Source organism: Phaethon aethereus (genome assembly GCF_964289735.1).
Source record: "Phaethon aethereus genome assembly, chromosome: 5".
NCBI lineage: Eukaryota > Metazoa > Chordata > Aves > Phaethontiformes > Phaethontidae > Phaethon > Phaethon aethereus.
The window spans coordinates 6,415,121-6,430,206 of NC_138579.1; the positions used below are offsets into that span (position 1 = coordinate 6,415,121).

At 37.1% G+C, this 15,086-nt stretch overlaps 1 protein-coding gene across 1 annotated transcript in view; it reads left to right on the top strand.

The window, feature by feature from the left end:
* KIAA0586 overlaps nt 1–15,086 on the top strand; it is a gene marked incomplete at both ends in the record, with an annotated part of 77,345 nt that overhangs the window by 21,365 nt on the left and 40,894 nt on the right. Inside the window, 7 exons of the mRNA XM_082000769.1 lie at nt 2,176–2,364; nt 3,274–3,461; nt 4,692–4,799; nt 5,998–6,078; nt 11,921–12,117; nt 12,323–12,441; nt 13,022–13,206. Coding sequence (XP_081856895.1) covers nt 2,176–2,364; nt 3,274–3,461; nt 4,692–4,799; nt 5,998–6,078; nt 11,921–12,117; nt 12,323–12,441; nt 13,022–13,206 — 1,067 coding nt within the window. The remainder of the gene's footprint in view (nt 1–2,175; nt 2,365–3,273; nt 3,462–4,691; nt 4,800–5,997; nt 6,079–11,920; nt 12,118–12,322; nt 12,442–13,021; nt 13,207–15,086) is intronic.

Consider the following 15,086-nt stretch of genomic DNA (forward strand, 5'->3'; position numbering starts at 1 on the left):
TTTTAATATTTAGAGATACAGAATTAGTACTGAATGCAATCCTGGGCTGCATCAAAAACATCATGGCCAGCAGGTCAAGGAAGGTGATTCTGCCCCTCTGCTCTGCTCTGGTGAGACCCCCCTGCAGTGCTGCATCCAGCTCCCAAGCCCTCAGCACAGGAGAGACATGGACCTGTTGGAGCGGGTCCAGAGGAGGCCACAGCAATGCTCAGAGGGCTGGAACATCTCTGCTGTGAGGACAGGCTGAGAGAGTTGGGGTTGTTCAGCCTGTAGAAGAGAAGGCTCCGGGGAGACCTTATTGCAGCCTGCCAGGGCTTAAAGGGGGCCTATAGGAAAGACGGGGACAGACTTTTTAGCAGGGCCTGTTGCAATAGGACAAGGGGTAATGGTTTTAAACTGAAAGGGTAGATTTAGACTAGATCTAAGGAAGATTTTTTCCCAAGGAGGGTGGTGAAACCCTGGCCCAGGTTGCCCAGAGAGGTGGTAGATGCTCCATCCCTGGAAACATTCCAGGTCAGGTTGGACGGGGCTCTGAGCAACCTGCTCTAGTTGAAGCTGTCCCTGCTCGTGGCAGGGGGGTTGGACGAGATGGCCTTGAAAGGTCCGTTCCAACCCAAACTATTCTGTGGTTCTGTGATTATGATATATGGAAGTCTTCTCCTGCTTCACCTCACTGACATCCTGTTGAGACATCTGAGGATTACAGTTATCCCATTGACCACAGCTTTGTATTGTGATGTCTCATTGCATTGCTTATCCAACATGACCTTAAAGCCTTTTTCACAGACACTTCTTTCTGACCTGTATTTTCTCACTGAAGAATTATGACTTGCCATTCCTGTTTCTAGGCTTGTAACCCATAATCTGTGTGTACAAAAATACCACTTCTTGAGTGAATTGCCTTACGTGGCTTGTCTGCGTTTGTTAAAAGTCACATTATCAATCTTTATTATCCCTAAATTTTATAATCATTGACTTTCACTCTTCAATTAATTAGGAAGCTATTAAATGTGAACAGAGCTAAAAAGTGCTTGTTGCCATGTGTTAACTGGCCGTTAATACAGGAAGGGTGATGACTAGAAACAACAGAGGAGTAAGATGACATTTTTTGACAGTATTGAAGATGTGGAGTTGATTACCAATGTGATTCTTTCCAGGTTCATTTTCCTAATGCCTAGAAAATAGCAGTAGAAGCTCTTTTGTTTGATTCAGGATTGTTGACTCCTTTTTTGGGGATGTTTCAGGCAGTTTTTATCCATTTAGATTAAAGTTAATGATTTCCTTAATAATATCCATTGTTTGCAAAGAATATAGGTTGAATAAGAGCTTGCATGACTGTTTAGTGAGAAATGCAACGTTGCAATAAATGTTCCACTGCTTAAGCATTGTTACATACAAATTACTTCTTGGTGGCTACTTAGCAATACATTTTCAAAATTGGACCAAAAAATCTGCACTTCCTTGATGTTGCAAGTCAAGGCTTATGGATATTAGTTATGGATTTATTTATCAGGAGCAGTGAGTTGTTAAACCAGGAATTTGTAGATTATACCTGTTCCTTTGAGTACCTGTCAATCTTGTGGCTGGAGACAAACTGCATGTTTATAAAATTGAGGCAGTTAACCAGATGAACAACAGATGAAAGTCTGGCTATATTCTATATCCTGTCTATTTTTTATGCCAGTCTGCATGCTCATCTAATGCTGTATTTCAAACCTAAATAATTGGTTTCTTCTTAGCTGCTACATCACACGTTTCATTCCAACCTACTACCATCCATGTGTCCTTTCCTTCCATGTTTCTGTGCCTTTATTTGCTCGATTCAGATGCTGAAAAACTGTAATTTTAACTCCTTCGTTGCTGTCAATACTGGGACGCTAAATTCATTGTCATGGCTTCTGTATTTTTGGGCCTTCAATAGAACCTTTATATAGGCCTTGTTTCAGGAAGGTTTAGTATTATATTGACATTTAAAGAAGATAATTATTAAAAACAAAACAACATCTAACTTAGCACTTTTAGATTCTGCCCTTCCTGTCTGTCTCCCTTGTTCCCTCCATCCCACAGCAAAAACTTCTAACTGTTTCAGTAGAAGGGCTTAAATTAGTAGAGTATTTGATGTTACTGGATTTGTATGTGTGTTGATGACACGCAGTTTATCTGTTCTTGTTGCAGGTACAAAGGTAAAGTCAGCAAGAACACAGACCTGTTCTCACACACAGAAGGTGGTCACCAGCCCTAGAAAACAGCATCCTTTATATGTAGTTTCCCAAGAAAATCAGTATCTTTTTAGTCCAAGTCAAGATGTGCCTGCTGTCTGTGGTCCACTTGAAGGTCACCTAATTCCTATGGCTATTCCACTAGGTAGGAGCAAATAACCTGTAGAAGGATGTGTGAAGATTAATTACTGCTACTTCATGGAAATACAGCTTACATCTTCTGAAGTCAGTGATTTGTGCCAGCCCATGCGATTTGCAGCTGCCCTTCTTGTGGGAAATCTACATGGGAGAACAGTTTAAAAAGTTCTGGTTCTCTTCATTCCTCATGCTGGATGTCTGGCGACACCCTGACAGAGCAATTATTTGCTTAGCTGTACATACCTCCTTTGGTACACTTTGTACTTCTAGGATTCTTGTCCTGGCTTTAAGTTTGGTATCCAGGTAAGCAGGAACTGAATCATTGGCCCTTGGATTCAACATTTACGATTATTTCAGCCCAGTGATTTCAGTAGGATTGTGCCAAACACGCTAAATTCATTGTCATGGCTTCTGTATTTTTGGGCCTTCAATAGAACCTTTATATAGGCCTTGTTTCAGGAAGGTTTAGTATTATATTGGCATTTAAAGAAGATAATTATTAAAAACAAAAGGTGTCTCAGACAAAGATTTCTGGGATGCTATAGTAAGTGTAATAGTATTTTGAGTATGATTAAGAAAATGTGAGGTGGGGGAAGCATGTTATGTAATTTTTGAATGGCAAACACAATGTAGTTATTCTCACTATCAGCAGTAGGTGTCACCATAATCAAGAAAAGTGAATAACTTAAAAAAATGGTAGTGTTGCGTTTACAGCTTCTGCTGGGAAAGCCTTAAAATTACCTGGTGAAGCACTATATTTTAGCTAGTGTTAATAGGGGACTTTTTAATTGGTCTGTAATTGCATGTGAGATCTCAGTCTGTCTTATGTGAAACACAGACACCCAGACTTTAATTAATCAATTTACCAATTTTGGAGTTTTATATATGTCTTTAATTATTTTTTAACTGTCCTTAGGTCAAACCCAGATTAGTGACATCTCACTGCAGCCTGCTGGAGTAGTTATAGGTAAACCACACCCTGTAACAGTTACAACCTCTCTTCCTCAAGTGCCACCAAAACCACTGGTTGAGGTTAAAAAACCCAACATAGCTGTAATAGAGATGAGATCAGAGAAGAAGGATCCACCTCAACTGTCTGTGCAGGTACATGTCAAGAGTGATCATTATTTGTTTGTTTATTTGAATAAATGCTAACTAAAGACAGTCTCATCCATCAGTAACTTACTTTGACATCAGAAGATGGTTTTCAGTAAGCATTAGAAACATATAGAATCAAGGGACCAAGAAGTTGTCATGCTATGCTTGTATTTTTATTAATATTTTAACAATGATCTTTATTATTTGAACAAAATAGAAAACCATTGCTTCCATAAGTCACCTATGCAGGGTGTTTGTAAAATAGTTCTATGTCACATTTTCTTTTTTTTTTTAAATGAGATTTTTTGAGCCAGAACAAACTTGGAATTAAAAAAGTATTAATATAAATGACAATTTTCTTGGGTGACTGCTTTGGCCTTCAAGATTTCTGTTTCAAGCATGAGGGTCAACCCAAGTATTTCACTCCTGATTAATCAACCATTGCAGTCCTTACCTAGTGGGTTGGTTTGGGTTTTTTTAATTTTTTACATGAGTCTGTTGTCAAGGAAGTTAATGTTTCTTACATGTTCATTATTTTGGATTCAAATTGTTGAGAATATAAACACTCCTACACACACCTTCCAGATACAAATGATTCATGGAACTCAAAGTTAAATACAGGTAGAGTAGTATGTGGTTTGTTGCCTTGCTGTATCACTGAATTCCACCCACATGCACTTTACTGTTATTTCCCCCAGTTCTTAAATGTTTAAGGTGATTTCTCCACCCACTCCCAAAGAATTAAGAAAACATTTAAAACTTCATTCTTAGAAAAAAAGCAACATGTTTTGATGCTGTAATGGACATGCCTTTATTGCAAACTATATTGTAATACAATTATCCCTTTATTTTACTATACCAGATGTATGACAATGTGAAGCCAATAACCAGCTTACACAGTGGCTTGCAGGCCAACATAGTGTAAATGAATTGCAAGTCGTCTGCTATATGAATAGTTGTAGGTATACTTACCTTCTCTCACATGCAAAGCAAAGGATCAGGGAATTAAAGAACAGGAGAAATCGGGTACTGCAAGAAAAGAGGTGAATATTTCTGAGGTTAGTTTTTGTACATTACAGTATTTTGGTTTTCAGAACCAATTTATTACCAGGTACAGGTATGAGAAAAGGAGGTTTAGCGGCTCAGTAGCAAGCAGAAGAGAGAATCTAAAAAGTTCAACAATAGTAGCCAAACTAACGCATAGATTTTCAGATTGGTGCTTTTTTTCTGCCTTAGGTGTTACCAAATGTAGATATTGACAGTATTTCAAGTGACGGCGTGAGTGTAAATCACGTTCTTCCAGGCTCCGAACCTGAACTTCCTCGTGTCGATGCTGTAATACAGGTATTGATTGATCTAAATCTCTGTCAATTCAAATTTGTTAAAAAAGAAAATATGTTAAATTACTACAAAGTTAACTCATTATCCTGTTTTAGTTAGAGAAATTAGATAGTTCCAGGAAAAATGGAGTAATTATTCTGAAGAATTTATAATATGGGGTATTTGTTTAAGAAAATGAAAAATTGCAGCAAGACGCTGTTCTTCCAAGACTAAATAATCACCACAGCGAAACTCTAAGAAAAATAGTGTTTTTCTGTCCTGTTAAGAGTTGTAATCCCTTATTGGCCCATGTCTGTGTTATTTATACTGGCTTCAGTGTTCTGGCATGAAGACTGAGGATGTTCTTCATTCCCCTATCTGCTCCTTGGCTGTTCTTGAGTGGTTAGTTGCATGTATGTGTAGCCTGTTCACTGGTAGCCTGTTGTGTGTGGAGCTAGCTGGTCTACTCTGTTCTCTTTTCACATAACTTTTCAGAAGTGTTTTTAATTGAATCTAAGCAGTAATGAAGGTTTTTGTGCAACTAAAAGGTGAACTGCTGCATGCTGAATGGTAAGGTTGTAAACTAGGGCACATGTTTACAAGATGGCATGTTATTTCTTCCAGTGGACTTCTGTCTTGTGCATTGCACAGACTGGACAGTGTGAAGGTACAGTGATGCAGTGATTATTTTTGTATAGTTATTGTACCTTCTATTTTCCCTGTGTGTTCACTGCTATTCTGACTTCAGGAGTTAGGTCCTTCAGAGTCCTGTGGTCAAGGTGGTCACTGAATAAAATGGAGACCATAGACTAAAATAGTAATTATTAATTAAAAATTATATTGTTCAATAACATGGTAGAAATCACACATAAGTAAATTGCTTAAGACAGTTCTAGACTCTTGTGTGCTATGTTCTACAACATTTTGTCTTGCTGTTTTTTTGGTTTTCTTAATAAGAGTTACAGGTTACCCTAGAACTTTTGATGTTGAGATATTCCATTAGATTTGGTAACAGCAGGTTTTGGTTGTCAGCAAGCAAGAAAAAGTTCTTGTAATCTCTCTTTATGTTATGCAAGGAGCTTTTAAGGTGGGTAAAGCATTTTTTCTGGATTCAGGCTATTGACAGTGAGTGGTCATTTATTGCATTCTTGTTACAAAGTTTTTCTGCTAATGCATTTTTCCCCCAATATGATACCTAACAATTTCAATCTGTATTTATAAGACACCAGAAGAAGTACATAGTGAGGAGGAAGACACAAAGTTTCCAGGAACTAATTTCATTAATGTTACTGATGTCATGCAGGTAATTATATTGCAAAGGTATCTTTTCATTTTAAATGTTTTTATATTTTTTTTTAATATTACTCTGTCATAACTGAAAACACAATGTAGGAAATCAGTATTCTTTACTAGCAATTTTAAAAATACACATTGTGAGCAATACTGAACTGTTTACAGTGCTATAAACAATATTAGAAATTACTGTGTGTTAATAAATAATGGACCTTTGAAGAATTACAATAAAAAAATAAAATTAGGTTTTTTTGGATGTGTTAGAATCCACTAGAAAGAAAAGTAGTCCTCTAAAATCAGCAGTGATTATAGCACTTAAATTTCACAATTTCAAACTCTAAATGTAATGCATATATAAGATGCTCTTACAGATTTTAAGTAAGGTGACCTATATTTTAAAATGTGAAAGTATTTTCTGAGAGTTCCCTTTTAGAAAATTTTGGTATAGAGCAATTTGCATATGCTTTTGAGGTTTCTAGAATGCTTTAGCATGATACCTCATTTCAGTCAAACACTATGTAACTTTAAAAAAAAAGACAAGCAGTGTATGTGAGTATATGCATACGACATATACTACTCATCTCATGGATCCCATTAAGAGTTTACAAGATTTTTGTTTTGCTGGATGCCCTGTAGTGTGTCTGTGCATGTTTTACAATGTTGGTTGTTTCTGGATTATGATAACATGGGTTTATTTGAGATGCTCTTTTACAATTTAATTTTTTTAGGTAGTGAGTTTGGGTTTTTTTTCAGTTAGCTGACTGCTTGTCAGTTAAAGCGGGGGCTGCCAACCTGTCAAGGTTGGTGAACCAGCCTGTATTTCACTTCTCCAGATTAAGAGCAGAAGCAGAAACCCAGTGGTAGCTGGGAGGGGCTGCCTCTGAAGGAAGCAAGAAGTTTCCACCCAGCTGTCGTGGAGTATCTTGCCTCTGTGGAAAATGGCAGCTTCCACCTCCCGCTGCATTTAGGCCTCAGTAAATACCAGGAGCTTGCAATTGCTGTTGCTGGCTAGTGTTTCCCTTGAAGTGCCTTTTCCTCAAGGTTCTTTCCACTGAGCTGGACTTGCTATGTACATATCAAAATCTACCCAAAAAATATAATTCTTTTTACCTGTTCGGTGTGCTCCTCATCCCAGGATTAGAGTGTACATCAAATATTAACTCTATAGGCTACAGGTCAGTATGGTAGATTTATTTTTAAAATGAATTCATCATTTAACACTATCAGTTAGTTAAAATAGTCCTAAAGGAGTAGTTTACCTATCAAAAGTGGGGAAATGCTTTATTCATTTTTAGTTTCAAAATTACCTTATGTTATTGGAGAGGAGGAGTTAAATCTATTTGGACAACTTTCTTCTGTTTGCACAAAAAAGCTTTGTTTTACAAAAATAAATAGGAAAGCTATTTAAGAAATCAGTTTATGAACTAACAAAAAAATGCTGCAATGTTAAATTTTTTATGTGTGGATAATAGCTATTAATCTTTTTTCATTTTTCTCCTGGATTGCTTTTTTCTTTTATTTTTGGCAATGGGATATATTTTAACCACAATACGAAAAAAGTTCCAAGTGAAACATATGCTTGGCCTATGACCACACAGACAATATTCTTAAAAATGTGCAAGACAAACACAATGTGGAAGCATAAAATCAACCTCTGCAGTGGCAGGGGTATTTAAGACATCAAAAGAAAGCAAAGTTATTGTTATAAAAGAGGCTTCAGATTCATGAAAAAATGTGCATAAAATGCTATACAGGAAAATAGCTTATTGTTGTCTTCCCCCCTGCCCCATCCCTTTTACTATGAAAACTTATTATGTTGGAAGTGAAGAGGGATAAGTATTTGTATGAAATATTCTCTCTCTTTTTTTTTTTTTTTAATTTTTTTTTTCTTCCCTGGTGGATATTGCAGAAAGGCTTTAGGACCCTGGCCCAAGCATTTCCTTTTCCTAGGACATGTTTTACCTTCCTACTAAAAGATGCAAATTTAAGAGATACTTAGGAGTTGGAATAAAGCTAGTTGTTAGCACTGGTAGCCCGATAAAGGCACGGCTGCTGCAGCTACCTGTTCCCAGGTCCAGGCAGTAGTGAGACTGAGCATCTATTGCCAATCGGCACACATGGAAACACACCTATGCCATACATCTATACATACATGTACACAAGCGGGTGCACAGATCAGCACTCAAACAGCACCAGCGTGCTCATCCTGCTCCCTTCTCTGGCAGTTCAGGATGGAGGTCTAGCATATGCATGTGCTTGTGTGTATGTACATATATGTGTGTGTGTGTATACATGTATATATACACGGGCAGTGTGGATCCCTCCGCTTTCTGGTGTTAGACAGTTTACCCAGTAGCTGGCCCTGTGTCCTTGCCCTCCCCAGTTCTGGCACCTGGACACGCAATCCCCTGAAAGCCCCTTGCTCAGGAAAATAGTTGGAAATGACATTTAGTGAGGAGGCAGGACAGGCTGTACTGATCAGGCGTAGGGCAAACATACTGCCCGGCCACTCGTCTACATGCAGCCAGCCCCTTTTGTCCCCTTAGCCCTCCATTTTCTCACACCTGGATCTCTCCAAACCACCTTTATCCTTCCCTTTCCACACTTCTGGTTCCTCCCCGTAAACACCACATAAAAAATGTTCCACCATCCTAAAATACTCTTCCCTGCATTCCATAATAAGTCATCGTGTTATCACCTCATCCAAATGCACTTGCCCAACCTTAAGAAATGGGCTATGAAGAGTCTTTCCGTGGGCTCATCTTGCTGGGTTTCACTCCTGGACACTGGGGCTGAGCCCTCGCCTGTGATAGCCCTGGGACTAGCGGGGTTGGGGTGCTCGGTTGTCAGTTAGTCTTCCACATGTTGTCACTCCTCAGTGTGAGTGGAGACAAACCTTTTATTACATCACCTAAAACTGTTAAAACAAATTACTTTTGTGGACTAATGCAGTGCGTCCCAACTTGTAAAATGCACGTCCTGCCATAGGAAGATGTGATGTGCCTTGTTCCCCCATTGCAACCTTGGGGTCTAATGTTTAAAGATCCAGAGCTCCATCTTCCAAAACAGTTGAATTAGGTGCTTTTATTTCACAATTCGAAAAATCACATGTGGAATAAAGCAGAAAAGGCTGTTACAGCTTTGATTTACACACTTCTTTATTTTTGATCAATGGTTGCACCTACAACAAAGTAGGTTCAGACTTCCTGAACAGAAGAGGTTTCGCAAAGCCAGCCCTTGCATGGACCCTGCCTTATTCCAGAGCAAGAAGCTTGCTCAGCTAACATGAGCCCAGAATGGACTCTCATATTTATTGAGTCTGCTCTCTAACTCTTATGAGCAGACACATCCTGCAATACCTTTAACAAACTTGCTAGGATTTAATATTAGAGACACTTTTTGCTCTCTTTGAACATGTCCTAATTGCAAGGTGGGGACTTGTTTCTCTGAATTTTTGTTTCCAATTTGAATACCACCACAAAATATAGAACCTGCAGAGATCAAAGTAAACTTATTTTCCTCAACCCTGGTTTCCTGTAGATGCTCTTTGGAGCAGTGATTTTTTTACGCATATAAGTCTTCAGACAAAAAATTACAGGTGGCATCTGCAATGCACACTGACGCTGGTTGTGAAAATTGCTTTAGAAACCTGTCCAAAAGAAATCCACAACTAAGTTTTGGATGGCTTTAATAAAAGACTACGCATATACATGTTAGGTAATGGCACAAAATTAATCTTTACCACCTAATCATTTCAAACATTGATTTGGTTATCTAATGTAATTTGAGAAATAGAATTTCAGCTTGATACTTTATAATAAAGTACAGTGATTAATATTCCAACCATATCTGAAAGACTTTCTAATTTATGCCATATTTTGATTGGGACTCATGATAGAGATTTTCAACAGTCTCCAGGGAGGTGAAATGCAGAATTGAGTGCAGATTATTCAGGATTGGTCTACAAGGTGATATATGTGCAAGTTCAATCTGTATAATTAAATACTGATTTTTTTTTTTTTTTTTTTTCAGCAGAGATAATATATCACCCCAAAATGAAAAATATTTCTTTTGGATTTGTGCACTATTAAATATACAATATTGTTGCACATAGTTTAGAAATGCAGGAGAACTGCAAAAGTTTGTCAGAAGTTACTAAATATATATATAAGATTTATTGTGTGTACTTGGTTTATTTAATCCAGATGTTTGTATTTTGCATACTTTCGGAAAAGATTATATTAAATAGGCAACATCAAAGAAAATTTATGGAGTAATGCAGTCAGAAGAAAATTCATAGTGAAACACTGGACAAAGACATCTTTACATTTGCTGTCAGAATGAATTATGGTTATGAATACATATATCCTAACAGAATGAACTGCTTATCAGCTTGCAAGGCATCCAGTGCCACTCTGAGTTTAACTTTACTGTCTTATCTCTATGCTTAGAATAGTTTAGAGATCTTTGTTTGTCACCCAAATATATTCTGTTCTGCCTGCTTTGTAAGTTACAGCTTTTCTTTGAAGAATTATTACTATTTAAAGATCCAGAAAGATCCCGCTCCCCAGTAGGTATCTGTTGTAATACCCATTATGGACCTATCTGACTTTTCAGTTTTAAAGTACATCAAGGTAGGAGAGAAATATTAATGATGGGTTGGGGAAGGAGACAGGAAAATGTTATCTTCTTTTTTCTTTTCTGTTCTTTCTGGTTTTAGTGATTTGTTCTTTTATTCATAGCAAATATATAGTAATTTTTTTAATTTTACGAGTTAAAAGTAAATTTAATTTATATAAGGAAAAAGAAGATTCCCCCCCCCCTTTCACTGTGTCAGAGATTAATCTTAGTAAATGTAGATTTATAGTGTGCTCTCTTACGTGACATCACATGCTTCTCACTGGTAATTTAGGGCTCAGCTCTTCATCTCTGGCATGCCAAATTTTCTTCTTGGAGAATCATATTACTATTAGAGACATTTGTTTTTAATATTATGAGGCAGGATGCAGGTTCTCATCCATCAGGAGACATTTCTAAAGTGTTACATTACAATATGATGGGTTAGTGACTGATTTTTGGGACTCAGTGCTGTGTATGAGCTCAGGGGGAAGAGGAGGGTGGCATCTTTGGAAACAGTCAAACATTATAATGTGCATTGAGTAACTTCCATAACTTTTAGAAATAGCACATTAAGATTAAATTCAGAGTGTCTCTGAAGATCTTTTGAATTGATTACCCAGAAATACCTTTTAACTTTCAGCAGCTGAAGTTGGTGAAAATGTAAACATACATGTAACATATGTGTAAACTATTAATGCCTAGTCTTCAGTGCTGGCAACTTTATTAAAATTTTGACTGACTGCATGCTCGTTAACTTTTGGGACTGTCTCTTTTCAGACAGGAGACTTTAGACTAAAGGTTTAATTTCTAAAAAAAACAACAAGCAAAACCCAAACAAAAAACCTAACCCTAACAGTAGAAAGTTTCCTAACCTTTTTGTTTAAAGGAGAAACATTTCTGGAGTATATTTAAGAAAAAAATTACTTATGTCACAAGTAAATTTCTCAAGTATTAGCATTACCATTGGCTCCCTGCCTTGTGCAGCACAGGCAGGAAATATGAGCCAAATCATGTTTTACTTAGCAGTTCCTATAGCCTTATACCTTTACAGATTTATGATTTGCTAAGTTTAGAATCGTGTCAATTAACTACAACATACTAAGAAGGGAGAATGTGGTTTGTGTGCTGTGACACATCTACAAATATTTCTCAAAGAAAAAAATCTGACTGTTACCTCAATGATACTGCCTTCCAGAAACGCACCATAACTTAATTTACTATTTATTTATTAGGATCAGGAAGAGGAGAGGGATGAAATTCCAGAATTCTTTGAGCCTCTTGTGGAGCTTAATGGACAGTTTAAAGTTGCCTCGCCAAAATACAATGGTCCTTTATTTCCTCCAGTGGCTTCTGCTCTGCAGCAGACTTCTGATGTTTTGGATGAACTGATTCAAAGGAGAGAAACTGTAGAAAACAGGTTGATAAATTGGTGAGTTGCAATATAACAAAATGGCGAGAGAATATATGTGGAAGAAGGAATGACTCCATAAGAATACCTTCCCATTATTCTCCTCCCCTCCCTTCCCTTCTACTCTTTCCTTTGAGCTACCTTTCATTTTATGGCAAGAATGCTCTTTTGTATGCTTTTAGGTGTCTTGGTGTTTGTGATAGTTAAATGGGTTTTATTCTGCTAGGGTGGAACAAGAAATAATGGCAAAAATTATCAGTGGGATGCACCCAGTTCAGAAAGAAATAGTGCCGCGTGTTAGCACCTCAGAGAGTGAAGACACTGAGACTGTAGCCTCTGACATTGGTAAGTAGGAGTTATTGTTCTCAGCAGATGGATTATCTCAATTTTTAGCTAATTTTAACAAGCTGTGTAGGTAGTTGTTGCCTGAGCCTGAGTGGATAATGCTGAACCAGTGAAACTATAAAATGCAAAAGTGCATGCTTTAATTTATGTTGAGACAGAGCAAGCATTATAAGGCCATTGAAATAAATTATCTAAAAAAAAAGAAAAAGAACACATAAACCACACCACTGTACAAATCAACTTCTGTTATTTGCCATCTAAATCAGATTTGGCATTTTGCCAAGCCTGTAATGTTTGTTTGCCTTTCTTTTGTTAATAGATATGTCAAAAATTACTTCCCTTATGAATGTGTGAGAATGGGATACAAATGCATTTCTCTTGTGATGCCACCGCCCTTTGCTGCTTCTTTCTTCTGTGATCATGAACTGCTTCTCTACTCTTGTTTCTTTATCTGTAAAATAAAAAAATCACTTTTTGCAAAGGAATGTTTAAAAGTTCACGGAGAATAAAATGAGTGGCTGCAGTACAGTACATGCAGAAGTGAAGCCTGGATGTATGCTTTATATTTCTTCATTTTCAGTTGAAGTTGCAGGTGGTGGAGGATTTCAACTCTTTATCAATGCTGGCGTGCCCGTGGACTCAGAAATGATAGGCCATTTCATAAATGAAGCTCTCAGTGAGACAATTGCAACCATGCTGGGTAACAAGCAGTCTCAGAAAGCAGTTCCTGCTACAGACATTCTTCCAAGTACAACGAAGATGATGGTAAGAGTCTGTTTTATTTAAGCTTTTCTGCTGAAGTTCTAAGGGATCATTTCTTTATGGCATGATGGTTCAACCGTGTGCAAGACAAAGATGACCAAAAAAGACTGATGAACTGAATGTACATGATTTGCATCTTTTGATGTTTTCTGATTATACCCCAGCAAGCAACAAGATTAAACCCTTTTCAGTTTAAAAAAAAAAAAAATTGAAAAGAAAAAAAAATGAATTCCCTTGTGCTGCTATATTTATTTATTTACTTTAAGGCGGAGCACAAAACTGGTTTCTAAGGGGAAGACTTGGTATTTAATTTCACGTTGTCAAAAGAGAGCTCATGTTATTTTCAACAAAAATAGCTATGCTACTTTCTTGCAAAGAAGTGAAATATGAATAAACTAGTTTCTTCATATAAGAAGAAATAGAAGCTAAGGGCAATGTTATTTTTGGTCTTATGAGCTTGCAGCCATTCTTTCATATCTGTAAAAATGAGTATTACTTCTGTCTAAGTTTTGAGTTCAGTAGTTTTCAGTAAATGCTTAAATGATTAGTAGAGCTTCCTGTAATACAGGATAATTTTCTCTATTCCCTTTGATAATCAAATGACAGCTGGCTCTTATTTTGATAACAACATGGCTGTGCTACAATCTGGTGTTGTATAATGTCTTTGGGATGAATGTGGAAATTGCTGCGCTTAGAAATCTTAACTATTCAAAGCTTTGTTGAAAGTGAGATCAATTATTCTATTCTGCTACAGTGCATATAGATTGAAATACTGCCTAGTACCTGCTGTAAGTGACCAACAGATTATTCTGTAGTCAAAAGTAATCATGTCACTGCTGTGAGCTTAAATACAGCCATCCTGGGTCTAAAGAGCTCTTCCCCACTCCATTACAGATTAAGGAGGATATGATGTTAAAGAGGACTGTTCTTTGTAGCTTGTTCTTCTGATACTTAGAAACCCCTTAGAACCATTCTACATTTACTGATGGCCTCTTAAGCCTTATTGTTTCTGTACCAGCTTAAACTGAAATGTCCTTAGGCTGACATGGTTGTTTTCTCCTTACTATATATATTCATTTGCGCTCTTCAAGAGATTAGTTTTGTCCTTTTTGGCCTCTGTTTGATTAGGCCAAAGAAAGCCATCGTCCACACGTGTACCATTTTTCAACTCTTGCTGATGGGCAACACTTTTATGTTTTACAATTTAGATTGGTCTTGACCAGGGGTAACACTGATATGCTAATAGACAATTTTAATAATGATGTAGTATGCGAGATGGGGTTTCCTCGGTGCCTTGTACTATAGTAGTGATACTCTCCCACCTTTATTGGAATCTCAGTTAGCTAGTTAATGTTTTTTTTAAAGTCTTTCCACATTTGTGGCTAATAGTTATCCTTGTACATATATCCTTGTATAATTTGTACATTCATAAGGTTGTTTTTTCCTTCTCCTTTTTCCATTTCTCCTCAACTTATAGCAGAAGTTCTTCAATATGTAGTTTATGCATTCTTGATCTACCCCTTCTTACTGTGAAGTTTCCTGTCTAGAATGTCATCTGCCTAGTTTCCGAGTTCTTTGGTGTTCACAATGTCATACTGTTGTGTGTGAACTGCCAAATGTATTACCATGTTCCACTGACCATAAGAGTCTTTAATAAAAATCATCAGTCTGAGGATTTATTCTTCAGAAACTAGCCTGGAAGCCTTCCTTTAGCCCCATTATCTTGTTTCCTTTATGAAATGTCAGAGAACAGGGCTGGGAAAAAAACCTGGAAAGGTCCATCATATTCCTCCATAGCAGGCTAAATGACAACCATCATACTTGCTTGTCACATTTATCTCCATTGCTGTCATTTTTTAAGGAATATCACAACTACATTTGTG